The sequence below is a fragment of the Petaurus breviceps genome, unplaced genomic scaffold (genome assembly GCF_028583685.1).
Source record: "Petaurus breviceps papuanus isolate PSGF00001 unplaced genomic scaffold, PetGlider_PUasm1.0 90977, whole genome shotgun sequence".
NCBI classification, from domain to species: domain Eukaryota; kingdom Metazoa; phylum Chordata; class Mammalia; order Diprotodontia; family Petauridae; genus Petaurus; species Petaurus breviceps.
This window is the reverse complement of record NW_027187391.1, coordinates 12,455,208-12,470,694: the sequence shown is the minus strand read 5'-3', so window position 1 is coordinate 12,470,694 and position 15,487 is coordinate 12,455,208. Positions and strand designations below refer to the sequence as shown.

The 15,487-nt window shown below is 36.6% G+C and overlaps 1 protein-coding gene and 1 long non-coding RNA gene across 7 annotated transcripts in view; one reads left to right on the top strand and one right to left on the bottom strand.

Annotated features, from left to right (window-relative positions):
* The window catches only part of LOC138153223 (uncharacterized), an 89,194-nt gene that overhangs the window by 37,060 nt on the left and 36,647 nt on the right, over positions 1-15,487 (bottom strand). Inside the window, exon 2 of the long non-coding RNA XR_011166313.1 lies at positions 6,028-6,141. This is a non-coding gene — a long non-coding RNA (uncharacterized lncRNA). The remainder of the gene's footprint in view (positions 1-6,027; positions 6,142-15,487) is intronic.
* Positions 1-15,487, top strand: part of EYA4 (EYA transcriptional coactivator and phosphatase 4) — a 335,518-nt gene that overhangs the window by 296,540 nt on the left and 23,491 nt on the right. For all 6 annotated transcript variants that reach the window (XM_069077351.1, XM_069077350.1, XM_069077346.1 and 3 more), the window contains one exon: positions 14,136-14,225. In XM_069077351.1, coding sequence (XP_068933452.1) covers positions 14,136-14,225 — 90 coding nt within the window. The remainder of the gene's footprint in view (positions 1-14,135; positions 14,226-15,487) is intronic.

The window sequence follows — 15,487 nt, the reverse complement described above, 5'->3', positions numbered from 1 at the left end:
CTCTCTCTCTCTCTCTCTCTCTCTCTCTCTCTCTCTCTCTCTCTCTCCATATATATATATATATATATTTGATATTTTGTTTTTCAGTCATGTTCAACTCTTTGTGACTCCATTTGGGATTTTCTTGGCAAAGATACTGGAACTAATTTACCAGTTCCTTCTCCAGCTCAGTTTACAGATAAGGGAGATAAACAGGGTTAAGTGACTTGCCAAGGGTCACACAGCTAGTAAGTGTTTGAAACTGGATTTGAACTCAGGAAGGGAAATCTTCTATTTCCAGTCCTGACACTAATTTATCTACTACACCATCTAGCTGTCCCCATCTATAACATAGGGGTAATAATAATAAGTCCTACCTCCCAAGGTAGCTGTGAGGAACAAATAACATAGTAATTGCAAAGTATTTTGAAGTGCTATAAAATGCTAGTTATTATTAGCATTGTCATCATAACTATTATTAATTATTGAATCAAAGCACTGCAAAAAGGTCTTTCACTAGGTCAACTTAGGCTATTCCTCTGCCTTTTAGCAAAACCGAATCATGCTAGAAGTGTAACTGTAACTGTTAGTTTTTTCTCTAAAAAAAATCTTTGCACTATTTAGTTCATTGGGGTTTTTGGAGACAAACACTCAGTAAATTCTAAAACACTACCTATATGTGAGCTATCTGTATTATGTTCTCTGATCATTCTGTCTTACTTCTGGCTTTCCTTTACCCTTCTTTCTTTGTATATTTTACTTTAATCTCCCCACTCACAAACAGACACACCCCTTGTATTTACCAGTCTTTGCTTATTGTTCATAAACTTGGCTTGGTGCAGTCTTTAATATAATTCTTCACTCTTCTTATTTCTATTTTTTCTGAAGTAGGGTGCCTCTCAGTTACTTTACTAAATGGTTTCATTTCCAATCCTGTTATCTGCATACCTATCTAACAATATTAGCTAGCTTTCATTTTTATGCAAAATTATAAACTTGATACTTGAGCTGAACAATTATATTTTGATCACATTTTGAATACTTTTTAAATACAGGGTGGAATCAGTAAGTTGTCCAGCTGTCTTAGGTACCTATGCTAGTGGTAAATAATTGACTAGGCAGGTAGGACTTAATTTCCACAAAATTCCTAACTTAATGCATTCTCTTCAGACTCAAAATTTTTTTAGAGAATTTTGTCAGGGCCTCATCATTGCCCTTTTCACTTAATACCTGATGGTGTACATATATGTGGGTGTGGGTATATATATACACACACATGCATAGATTATATATTACATATTAAATTATACATAAAAGTTAATATATAAAATTTAATTATATTATATATAAATTTCTCCTCCCATTTCCCAGTAGATCATAAATTTCTTGAGAAAAAGGATTATGTCATTCTCCTCTCTTGCTTAATTAGTTTGTTGAATTGAAATGAATACAGTCCAAGTCAGGATGGTCAGTTCTGTTTCCTTGAGTTAGGCCTAGGGTTACTCTTCAAAATCCAAGGGGTCCAACCTACTATGCTATTTTAAAATCAAATTATCATTTTTATTGTTAACTGACATTTGCAAGCCCAACATGTTAATGTACAAAAGAACATGAAAGCATTTATATAATACACTGTGAATTTGTTATATATAAATTTGTAAGAAGTTAAATTTAACCAAACAGTAAGCAAATATTTATTTGTGTCCCCTTCCACACTTTATTACCTCAAAATATCTTTAAATGTTTTATTAATTCTTTTTTTTGCATATTTTTCACAACTCACTAATCTATCATCCTCACATTCCCCCTCCCCAGTAGAAGTCTTTATTGTTCATCCTTCCTTCTTGAAGAGAACCAATGACATCAGGAGGGTGGTGTCTTGACTTGCAAGTGAATTGGATTTAAGTGAGGCAGAGCTGTACAGAGTCACCAAGCCTCACTGTCTCCTCCAGTTATTGGAGTCCAGTGGCTCCAACATAGGTCACCTTGTAATGAATATACATAGTACAGCAAAACAAATAAAAGACATTGGTCATATCTTAAACTGCATTTATCATTCGTCATCTCTAGAGTCCATCACTCCTTTGTGCTACAATTATTTTTTTCTTTGTTTTTTCTTTTTGCTTTTTGGAGGACAATTGGGGTTAAGTAACTTGACCAAGGTTACATGGCTAGTTTTTTTGTGTGTGGGTGTTAAGTGTCTGAGGCCAGAACCGAACTCGGGTCCTCCTGACTCCAGGGCAGGTGCTTTATTCACTGCGCCACCTAGCCGCCCCTGTGCTACAATTTTTAAATGACCGGAAAGGTTAGGCTGAGTTATAAAGTCGATCTACCTTCTGCCTAAGTATTTAGAGTCTTGTGATCCTTTAGAAATATCAGTATCCAATAGAGAGCACTTTGCAAAACTGGTTGGAAGTACCAAATTTTATAGTCTCACAAAATGTTCGTGACCCTTCTCCATCAGGTTAACTTGACCTCAAGAAGTCCTCAAATCAAACTTCCCTCCTGCTTCCCCTACCCTACTATTAAATTTCCCAGTGCCTGTAGGGTAAATTCAGTAAGGCACTGGGCAAGGCCAGGATCAAGTACTTATTGGGGGAAGTATAATAACCAAGTTAGATCTGACATAGCAGCTGGGTTTGTTTTGCATTGGTATGAATCTGTCTCAATGGTATAAATTCAAGAAATTTGCAGGACCTGAATTGGGTTCAACTAAAAAAAATAAATGCACAAAGACTTGATAAGGTATTATATTTTTACTTCAGAACAATTCAGGGTCGCAATTGGCATCTCTCTCTCCCACCCTCAATCACTATAAACATTTGGTGAGCAGAGGCTGACTATAACCCCCACCTTCCTCCCTAGCCTATCTGTTCTCCAATTGGCTACCAAGACTACTTTCAAGTGATGCTTTTGATGCTGTTTGTTGCTCTGCCTAATCCCCAGGAATTTAGCTAACCGCTTCTGAAGCACTCTCTCAGTTCCTGCTGTCAGCACAAGAGAGAGATCAGAATTCAACCCTGAATCAAGAGTACTACCAACAATTGGCTACAACCTCAGGATTTCATCTTCACTTCAGTTCTTACACTGAGGGAAGCAGATATTTTCACCACATTGTCCCTTCCCTAGCTCTATCTAAAGTCAAAATTCTTGAATTATCTTAAAGCTCATTGTATGTTAACTTGGTTTTTCGTTGCTTAACTTGCCTTAACTTTTATTCAGTATCAATGGGTTAGTGATTTTGTTTCCTAATGGATAAAGTATTAGACTTGAAGTCAGAAAAACCTGAATTCAAATCCTACCTCAGATACTTAATTGTGTGACTCTGGGCAAGTCACTTAAACTCTGTCTGCTTCAGTTTCCTCATCTGTAAAATGAAAATAATGATAACACCTACCTCATACGATTGCTATGAGGATCAAATGAGTTAAGGTATACTAACATACTTTGCAAACCCCAAAATAGTGTATAAATGGTAATATATATATGTATATATATATACACATATACACAATACATATATATATATATATTCATCAATTTAATAAAACCAATATAATTTAAGTGCCACTACATGCAAGACATTGGGCTAAGTAATGGGGCTAAAAAAATTTAAAATTCTCTTCTTCCAGAAAGCAGACATTCTTCTGGAGTGGAAAGGTAAGACAGGTGGGCAGATAAGTATACTGAAGGTAATTTGAAGAGGTAGACAGCTCAGACGAAAAGGGTGATCAGGGACAGCTTCAAAGAAGAAATGATACCTGAGCTGAGCCTTAAGGAAGATAAGAATTCTGAGAGGATGCATTCCAGGTAGCAGGCAGTATAGTTCAGTAAATAGTTCTATGTCCATTTTTACCTGAATATGAACTAAATAACGTAAATATGAAATACTTCTAGAAAGAGAATGTAAAGTGCACTTTTAGAGTTTTAAATATTGAGCTGTTTTCTGTACTTTATCTTCAAGGCAAGGGGAATCTTATAAAGGTTTTTGAGTAGGATTTTGAGGTCAGACTTGAACCTTAGGAAGTTAATATTTTTGGCAACCCTGTAAAGAATAGATCGGAGAAATGAGAGTTTGGGAGATATTAGACCATTTGGGAGACTATTGCAATGTTGTTGACCTGGACCCAGCAAGGTAGTGATCAAGTGAGCAGAGAGAAGAATGAGAGGGATGTGTAGAGATAGAATGGAAAAGACTTGACAAATGACTGAGTATTGAAAGTGAAAGAAAGGGAAGAGCTACAGGTGATTGTAAAGGTTGTGAAACTGAGTAAAAGGAAGAATGGTGTTTCCTTCAGCAGAAGTTGGGAGGAGGGATGATGTTTCATTGTGGATGTGTTGATTTTGAGATGCCTGTAGTATATTCAAGTGAAAATGTCCAAAAGGCACATGTTAACATCCAATAGATACATGGTGATGTGGGCTAGAGTTTAGGAAAGAAAAGAAGTCAGGATATGTAGATTTGACAGGGATCTAAATATACATTAGATTTAATCTACAGGTTTAATTAACATACCATTTTATGCCTTGATTCATAAATTAAATTCCAAAGAAATTGTGCGTTATCACTGCAAAAGAAGGATCATATCCCTACCTAGAGCTAGGTGGTGACTCAGTGGACAGAGCACTAGCAGTGGATTCAGGAAGATTCATCTTCTCAAGTTCAAATCCAGCCTCAGACACTTACTAGCTATTTGACCTTGGGTGAGTCACTTCATTCTGTTTACCTCAGTTTCCTCATCTGTAAAATGAGCTAGAAAAAGAAATGGCAAACCACTCCAGTATCTCTCTCAAGAAAATCCCAAATGGGGTCACAAAGAGTTGAACACACATGAAAAAAATGACAGAACTTAAAAGAACTGGAAGAGATCCCAGAGGCCATCTAATCCAACTTCTTCATTTTATGTGTGAGGACACTAAGTCCCAGAGAAGTTAATATATTTGGCCAATGTCACAAGTGACAGAGGCTAAATTTGAACATTGATCCTTTGAGTCGAGAGCACTTTACATTATAGCATACTCACTAAGATAAGAGATCCCTCTGCTCCAGTCTATCTACTACTTCCCCTCCATCCTTCCTTTCCCATTTGGTTTGACTTTCTTCTGTTGCCGTAAACATGAGCTTCTTCTGCCTCTATATGCCGTCACCTACTAAAGCATTACTGTTCCCAGTGGAATAACTATTTAAGTACTTGAGCACTGCAAACTCTTTTTAAAAAAATCCAAAAGCCCTATCTGTCTCTCTTTTAAAAATACATAATTACTGGCTCTCCTGAGATATTTTTACCTTGTGTCCCATGAGGAGGAATTCCATTTGATGGCCCAATCCAGTGGAGAGGTCCACAGACAGACAGTCTGGCTCCAATTTATGCTCTGAGCTAACACAACTAAAAGGCATTAGTATTTTGATATAGAGAAATGCTGTATTTGATCCTGACTTGGTTATACACTGGTAATATCTGGCTTGGAATCACATATGTAAGGGCCAAAAAGCTGTTCTTTTTTTTTCTTTTGTATTCAGCAAAATATCTAGGGAAAAGTTCCAGTATTTTTAATAGAGCAGTACACAAAGTAAATTGGCAGAAGTTCAGTTTGTCTCATATTAAATTTCTCTGTTAGCCATTTTTGATCCTGTATAGAACTACTGTATATGAATGTGTATCCATACTTCCCCTTTTACCAACCCCCAACACACTTTTCATTTCATTTCTCTGCTCCCACACTGTCTTCTCTTTCCAAGTTTTTAAATACCTCTTCTCCTTAGAACCCAAAGCCAAAATTTACTACAGCTGAACTGAAGAGTATCAGTACCACTGATTTGGAGGGTATGCCATTTTTCTAACTGTATCCGATGAAAGTGAACAAAGCTTGTATACGTCTCTGTGTGGAATTTGGGACCTAGTCCAAAAATGGGTTTCATTTTCAAATGTCTGATAAAACTAGTGGAACTGCAGGCCTTGGCAGCTCCTTCCTGGGAGTGGGGTATGGCAAGGGACTCTCAGAGCCCTCCCTTACATCACATAGCCAAGTTGCTAGGGCTATACTCACCTTAACCAGGGTCATCAACTTTGGTTCTCAGAGCTCTGGACCTTTTAGTTGGAAAAGTGCAGCACTGTACATATCATGCTTGTTTTGAATTAGCAGTCTTGGTGGCTTAGTCAGCTGGGGGAAAAAATTAAGTATTTGAAAGCAAAACTTTAGACTTTCTCTTAGAAACAAGATCGCAACCTCTGGCAGGTTCAGTTTTTGTTGGCTTGTGGCGAAACTGTCTCTAGCCCCTCTGGCACTATTGGTTAAATGGTTCTCTCTGACAACAGGTCCCTGGCCCAGCTCACTGGAGGATTTTTTTAACTGACTTGAAAACTTGGCACAGTCAAGGGTGACATGGGTGGGGGTGGGGTAGAGGGAGAAGTGGAAACAGCTAGTTCACACTCCAGCAAGCCTCAAACCTGAGAGAGAGAGAGAGAGAGAGAGAGAGAGAGAGAGAGAGAGAGAGAGAGAGAGAGAGAGAGAGAGGATATGATGTTTTGCCAAAATGCTTATCAAGTCCTGGATTTGGTAGCACACATGATATGGAGTCAGTATACAGGAAAATCACACAGACAGCCCTGAGTGCTGTTGGGGCTATTCTTCTACAATATTCAAATACATTTTTCATCTATCAGATTCCCATGCTTGCTTGATAGAACATTGTTGTTTTGCTTTTCAAAATTTCATTTGTCTTCATGGTTATAAAGTGCATAAAATGGATTCTTCATGGGTTTTTCCCTACTCATACTTAAGCTATGCAGAAGGGTTTCGACTCCAGAAACATGGAGTCAATAAAACGATTGACCGACAAGAATACTATTTTTTCTTCCTTTCTCAATAAATCTAAAATATAAAGGCAAAAGAATTTTTAATACAGAAAATAATAGTATAAGTAATTTTATTTGGAATTTTGAAGGACTTAGCAATTCTAATAGCTTAACCAACCTGCCTTGGCCAAATTCCTTTAAAAATCACACATTTCTGAATGTCCATCTGTCATGTGTGTCTTAAAGGCAATAATCATTGGTAAAATAATGGGAGTTGTGTGGATGTCAGATTTTTTTTAATTGCATCAGTGAGCATTCCACAAAAGCATATAGCATCATCTCTAATGGAATTATGTTTTCATGCTGTAATTACATTTGATGTTTCCTGATATCCCTTCCTACTTTTCCTTCATGGTTCTGTGAAGAGTTTGAGTGAGAAGTTAGCATAATAGTGTTTTGGATAAGCTATAATATTTATTTTTAGCTAAGTACAATCTAGCATATTGATAGTTTGAGGGTGAGAGATAGTACTGGGGAGCTAGCATCTAATAGAAGAAAGTATTTGCAAGTTCCTAACTATGAATATGTGATTTCATTGGTGTTAGGAACTCATGGGGAACAAACTCTGCCAGTACAGATCAGCAAATGTCCTGCAGCTTAGAGTATTGAGTAGGACTACTGAAAAGCTAAATGACTCCCTTAGCATCATACAGTTCGTATGTGTCAGAAGTAGGACTTTAACCCAGGTCTTCTGACACTGGCTTTCTACCCACTATAACAGGCTCACTACCAATTTTAAAACTAAAAGTACAAAATGTATTGAAAAGCTATTTCTTTTTTTAGTCTTTAGTGACTGCCCTGCAAACTTAAGTACTTTTCTAGTAACTATAATTAATAGGTACTCATATAAAGTAGCATAGTTTAAATCTTAAGGAATTTGAGCCAGGGTCACTCTGCATTCTTTCTATCTTGTTTTTAAAGAGTTCTATCTATTTGACTTTCATGGCATGGTAGAGGATCCAGTTATTAAAATGAGTATACCTTAATGGATCCATAAGTTGAAGCTTGGACAGAGACAGAGGTTGGACCTGATTACATTGAGGTAGAGAACTCCCAATGAGGAAATTCTCTCTACCAGTGCAGGTTGGCACCTTTCTTTGCAACCTACTGACTTAAAGAGCTGCCTAGCATTCTAAAATATTGCCTGGGATCACATAGACTATGTGCCCATGGGAAACTTGAACTGAGATCCCCCTGGAACTAAGACCAGCCCTCTCTACCCTATACCATATTTACTGTGCTGTTCATAATTCAGTGTAACATTAAATTGTATCAAATTTTCTAATAAAAAAATAAGATAAATGTGCATAGCAAGATCATTAAATAATAGTTATCGAAATTGCCACTTATGACCAATTTGATCCTTTGGCATGACCCTCTGAACCCTTTAGAGGTTGGGAGATAGAAGAGTCTATGCCATCCAGGTCATGAGTCAGTTTATTTTACCTGACAATACTTGTTATATAAGAGGGACTTTACAGATGGGAGGCAAATGAGAGAAGGTTCCAGGGAACATGAGTTTAAGTGCAGCAAGAAAGACTAAAAAGAAAAAAAAAGAACACCAATAAATATTTTAAAGAAAAATAAAAGTTCAGAAGAGGAAGAGGGAACATAAATGAAGCAATTTATTTTGCTATCATTAAATTAAATGCACATTTTAAGAAACTATTACATATATATATAATACTCTTTTATCCATGTTGTTTATATGGAAATTTGTATTAATGTTGATTACTAATTTCAATTTTTTAAATTAAATTTATTATAACAATATAAAAGTGAAACCAAAATAATAGTAATAGCATTGATACAGTGGATAGAGTACCAGGCATGAAGTCAGGAAGACTCATCTTCCTGAATTCGAATCTGGCCTCAGAGAGTTACTAGCTCTGTGATCCTGGGCAAGTCACTTAACTTTGTTTTCCTCAGTTCCTCCTCTGTACAATGAGCTGTAGAAGGAAATGGCCAACCACTGAAGTATCTTTTCCAAGAAAACCCAAGGGATTACAAAGAGTCAGATACAACTAATATGACTGAACAACAAATTTATATAACACTTTAAGGTTTGCAAATTGATTTGCAAATATTATCTCACTTGATCCTTACTTCAACTCTGAAAGGTGCATACTGTTTTTTCTCTCCATTTCACAAATGAGGAAACCAAATCAGAGGTTAAGGGAATTGAACCAGGTTACACAGATAGTAAGTGTCTGAGGTTAGATTTGAACTCATGTCTTACTAACTCCAGATCCACTACTGTGTCTATTGAACCATGGAGTTAGCTGTCTGGTAACCAAGAGACCAGATTCAATAACTGGTTATATAGCCTCAAAATATATACATCTTTTTTTGTATCTTGATTTTTTTATATGGAAATTTATCAAAGTCTTATCCTATCTCTCCAATAAAGATATTGTGAAAATAAAGTGAGACAGATTAGCAAAATGTTTTTGGGATAATAGTGTGATTTAATAATATTATGATATCTTGGGGTGGCTAGGTGGCACAGTGAATAGGGCACTGGCCCTGGAGCTGGGAGGACCTGAGTTCAAATCCGGCCTCAGACACTTCACACACACACACATATACTAGCCATGTGACCTTGGGCAAGTCACTTGACCCCAATCACCCTCCAAAAAGCAAAATAATATATATTATGATACATAAGAAAATCTCCTTCTGTTGCCTCATCATGACTTTGAGGTGACACTGGGTTTTTATGACAGGCACAAGCTCTGAAAGATCCTACCAAACTGCAGAGACCTACCAAGAGATTCCACATCTCTCCCCAGAAAGGCAACCTTCGCAAATTCTCACTGGATTGTCTGCATGGTAATGAATTTGTGGATCACAGCATCTCTCAAAGACCATCAACAAAATCAGAGGGGTTACTGTTTGCATTATTCTCTTTATTTTCATTCCCTGTGTATTAATGTATGTATTTTTTTCTCCCATTAGAATGTAAATTCATGGAGAATAAATATTGCTTCATTCTTTATATTTATATTCCCATCACCTAGCTCAGAACGTGCTTATATGCTTAGTACATGTTTCTTGATTGAATAAATAATCTGAATCAGTAAAGGAAACACTGACAACAATGAGATTATGGAGTATTTCCATCTGAAATATCTTTCTTCATAGCAAGTCTTGGCTTCACTCAAAATACCGCTTCCCTTTTTTATCTTTTTTTCCTGTCTTTAACTCTCTTTCTTTTCACCCAGAACAAGGCTCTTTCTTTTAAACTATAGGATCTCGGGTGGTGGCATCATATTTTTGAGCCCTGGAGAGTCTGTGAAAAACCCTGGGGTATACCATAGACAGTATAGAAAGGAAATGAGCTTTTGCAGCATAGGTGCGCAGTGAGAAACTCTAAGTGGAGTCTGTTTAGGTGAGTGGATGAAGACTACTTGGCTTAGACAAGATGGCATGTTTCTAATCATAACTTGAAAGAAAAATAGATCCGCATTTCACCCAAATTTAAATTCATTTCTTGAAAGGTTAACTTTCAGAAGTTAAAAACACCACCTCAGATTTCTCTCCTCAGAATTCCTCTTCAGACTTCTATAATCTGGCTCCTGGCCCAGCCACTCAACTGAAATCACCCTCTAAGGTCTTCCAAAACCTCTTCTCAGCCAAAACCAATAATCTCTTTTCTCTTCTCATCCTTCTGGACTTGTCAGCTATATTCAAAACCACATTCCACTCTCCTCTTAAACACTCTTTCTGGCCTGAGGTTCGGAAACACTGTCTTCTGGTTTTCTTCTTATCTTTGAGTCACACCTACAAAATGTTCCCTGGTTCTCCTCCTGCTTTGCTATATTCCCTAGCCTGCTTTAACATATATACTCCTTTAGGGATCACACCAAATTTAATAGTTTCCAGTATTCTCCAGACCTGCTATCTCCTTAACTTTTTCAATTCTATAGATCTTTACATCTTGCCCCCAACTAAAATTAAATATGGTGAATGAAGTAAGTGAAGTAAAAAGTCTTTACTATCAACCTGCTTTTATACTCATCACTGTCCTTAGTCCTTCATAAGTTTTTTTTATTATACCATTTTTTCTTTTATTATATTTGTTGGATCTGCTCTTTCCCCCCCCCCTCCAATCTCCATTCTTGTCACTAAACATTATATGTTCTGATGAAGTCTCACACCCTCAGATTTGTCTAAAGACTGTTTTTGATCCACACTAACAATAACAACATAGTATAATGGAAATTTACATCTTGACCCCACTACCTACTACTTATATTATACTTAATCTCCCTGTGCCTCAGTTCCCTCACTTGGAAAATAAAATAGTTGAACTTGATGACCTCTGAAGTCCCTTCCCACACTAAATCTCTGATCCTATCCTGAGAGTCAAAATTTATCTCCTTATGACAGATTACAAGACCCTCTACCAACTTGCCCTACTACATGTCACCACAATGTAATTTTTACCTCTTTCTATGACCTCTTATTCAGTCAAGGAAAATTTTGATCATGTCTGATCCATGGACCTTCCTCTCCTATTGATAAATATTTTTCTCATGCTCCTGAGAGAACTCCCCTATTCCTTTCCTCCAGTCCCCCAGACAACATATTATTCAGAGCCGCCTTTAGATTCTACTCCCTAAGAAAATGTATATTAGGTCTTTATAAAACATCACTAGTTCCTTTCTTCCTCTTCACTCTAATATCCCCCAGCATTTATGTACATGGGGTAGCTAGGTGGCACAGGAGATAGAGCACCAGACGTGAAATCAGGAAGACCTGAGTTCAAACTGACCTCAGGCACTTGCTAGTTGTGTGACCCTAGGCAAGTCATTCAAACCTGTTTGCCTCAGTTTCTTCATCTGTAAAATGAGCTAGAGAAGGAAATGTCAAGAAAGTCCAAATGGGGTCACAAAGATAGACCCACAACTGAAAGAACTGAACAATAACAAATTTATGTGCGTATATATGTTCTGAACTATTTTTATGTGTGTTTAAAAATCTTCTCACATACTAATTTTAGTGTTCACCAGTAAATGTGAATATGTCCAATCTCTCCCTTCCTCCATTTTTGGAGAGGTTTATTAGAGTAATTTTATTCTGTACATATATCATAACTGGATTTCAGCCAGTCTTTCATGTATATATGAAGAAGAGATATTGGGTGGTTAATAATACTGTGTGGTGGATTCTGAAGTGCATGAGTGAGGCAAACCAAAGAGTGCTCCCTAATCGGTTAGTGTCACCTTGGAATGAAGTATCTAATAGAATACCCAAGAAAACATCTGTTATAATGCAAAGGGCACTGGACTAGAAGTAGACAGTGACCTAGATTAAAATCTTTTTGTTGTTGTTGTTAAATATGTGACTGTAAACAAGTTGCTTAGCATCCCTGAGCCCCAATATACTCATCTTGAATATATGAATATTAGGTATATCATAACGTTTTTGGGAAGATCAAAGGTAATAATATAGATAATATGTTTTATCACTGCCAGCTATAATTATTCCTCTGTGCTGTTGAATATTTTTTTTATCAATGATTGATCAAAGTATTAAAAGCAAATTTATGGAAGACACAAAGCTGGATGGGATAAGGAATGTATTAGTTGATAGAATAAGAATCCAAAATTATCTCAAAATTCAGCATTTATTGAATGGGTGAATGTGTCAAATATAATAAGGATAAAAGTTGAAAGATAAATGCAAAGTCTTGTACTTGACTTTAAAAAATGACTATGTAAGTCATAATATGAAAATGGGAGCAGATTTGGCTACATAATTATTTTGCAGGGAAAAAAATATGTAAGTGTTTTAGTGGATCATAAGCCTAATATAAATAAAGAATGACATGATAGATCAAAAATCTATATTACTCTTTAACTACATTAAGAGATCAATGACATCAAGAACAAAGGAAATAATAGTTCCACTGCCCTGTCCAAACTGTGTCTAGAGTTAAGGATACTACATTTTAGGAACTGAATTGATAACAGAGAACATCCAGAGGAACTAAATCACCAGGTTGGTGAGCATATCAAAGACCATGGCTTAAAAAAGAAAGAAAAGAAAAGAAAGTATATGATAGAAAAATTAGGTATGTTTAGCCCAGAAACTCCATAGAAATGCTAGTTGTTGTTATTAGCAGTAATAACTGATATGTACAAAGTGCCTACTGTGTGTCAGCATTGTGCCGAGTGCTTTACAGAGGTTTCACGTGATCCTTACAACAATCCTGGCTGTAGGTGCTATTATTATCTCCATTTTACAGTTGAAGAAATCAAGGGAAAAAGAGGGAAATTGAGAGAAAATCACTGCCCATAGATTGTGTTAGAGGCCTAATTTGAAATCAGATCTTCTTAATTGTGTGCTCTATCTACTTTCACCATCTAGATGGCTGTTAATATTAGCATTATTATTATTATTAAGGAGGAAAAGACTTAGAGAGGACATGATAACTTATATTCCAGCATTTGACAGGTTGGTATTTGGAAGAGAAATTAGATTTACTAAGGGGAAATGAGACAAATAGAAGTACCGAACTTAAATTCAGGAGGCCTGGGTTGAAATCTTCCCTCAGAAAGTTAGTGCCCAAGGTTGTTACTTAACCTCAATTTCATCTTCTCTAAAATAAAAATAATAATAATACTCATTCTACCTACCTTGAATAGTTGTTACGAGGAAAGTGCCTTACAGTGCCATAGATGTGGGAATTATTAGTCTATTTAACCCCAATGGGAAAAAGGTAGAAGTTGCCAAGGGCGGATGTCATTTCAGTATATGGAAGAATAAAACAAAACTCCCCAACAAAACGAAATGAAAAATGGGATGTCTCAGGAGGTAGTGAGTTCCTCATTATGGTAGCTCTTTAAGTTGACCTATATGACCATTTGTGAAAATGCTACCAAAGATATTCCCTTTAAGTTAGGGGTTTGAGATTAGATTATGAGGCCTCAGCCAACCCCAAGATTCCTTGATTCTGCAAACCTTTGTATGCTCTAACTCCCCTTTAAATTGTAAATAGTTTAAGCACTAGAACTTTTTTTTTAAGCAGTTGGGGTTAAGTAACTTGCCCAAGGTTACACAGCCTGTTTTTTTTGTGTGTGGGTGTTAAGTATCAGAGGCCGAAACCAATCCCGGGTCCTCCTGACTCCAGGGCCAGCGCTCTTATTCACTGAACCACCTAACCTCCCCTAGAACTTTTTTCTTAATCCTAACATAGGCATCTTCATTCTAGGCACTCAAGAAGAGTTTTTTGCTGCTGATGGTGTTTTCAGATAACTTACCTCACTCAGGATATGTGTGCTTTCCTTTTAGGATCCCCCAATGGCAGTAACCCTTGGACTACGAATGGAGGAAATGATTTTTAACCTTGCTGACACACATTTATTTTTCAATGACTTGGAGGTAAGAAAAAATGACCCCAGTAACAAATTCTGAAACTTTTGAATGAGCTGACTGTAGAAAAATCATTTAATAATGATAATGACTTTATGAAAATATCAAAAATTATTCCAAAGGTAAAAATAAGATTAAACACATAACAACATAAAACATATGTAAAAATATATGCACAGAACTAAAAAATATGTTCATTGTCATTAGATTATAAGCTCCTTGAGGTCAAGGACTACTTTTTGGCACTTTTTGTATCCCTGGCACTTAGCACATGCCTAACACATATTAGGTGCTTAATACATGTTTATTGGTTGACATTGCTCTATTGGAACAAATTTAGCTCAACAAAATATTTTGTGAATTTTAATACTCTCTTAGTTGGTAGTAAAATAACTATTTTATTTTTCTACTGTATATTGAATCCACTTTTTTTCATTTCCCAAAGACCAACCTTTTATGATGCATCTTTAGATAGAGCAGCAATTCTTTTTGGTCACCAGGTTTATTTCAATTCTCTTCAAGTACCTTCATATGGCTTGCCAATAGTAGGTACTTAAAAAATGTTTATAAAATCAGATTCAATTAAAATATAATTTAGACTCCTTAACATTTCACATTTTTTCCCACAACAGTATAGAAAATAAAAATTGACATATAATTCAAGTAATTTCAACAAACTCAAGTAAATTCACCTACCCACAAAACCTTTTGCCCCAACTACTAACACATTGCACATTTGAATGGTTTCAATTTTATCTCCTTTTCTCCTTTTTTTTTAAGCAATCGGGTTAAGTACCTTGCTCAAGGTTACATGGCCAGGTGTTTCTGGGTGTGGTGCTAAGTATCTGAGCCCGCATTCGATCCCCAGGTCATCCCAACACTGGAGCCAGTGCTCTTACTTGCTGAGCCACCTGGCTGCCCCTAAGCAATTGGAGTTAAATAACTTGCTCAAGGTTACACGGCCAGGTGTTTCTGGGTGGGTGCTAAGTGTCTGAGCCCGGATTTGATCCCCAGGTCATCCCGACACTTGAGCCTATGCTTTCACTCGCTGTGCTACCTGGCTGCCCCCACTCCTTTTATTTTCCATGCCCATCTTCTAGTGGGAGGTAAGGTGTCTAGGAGGCAGAAGCAAGAGAAAGAAAGAAAGAAAGAAAGAAAGAAAGAAAGAAAGAAAGAAAGAAAGAAAGAAAGAAAGAAAGAAAGAAAGAAAGAAAGAAAGAAAGAAAGAAAGAAAGAAAGAAAGAAAGAAAGAAAGAAAGGAGGGAGGGAGG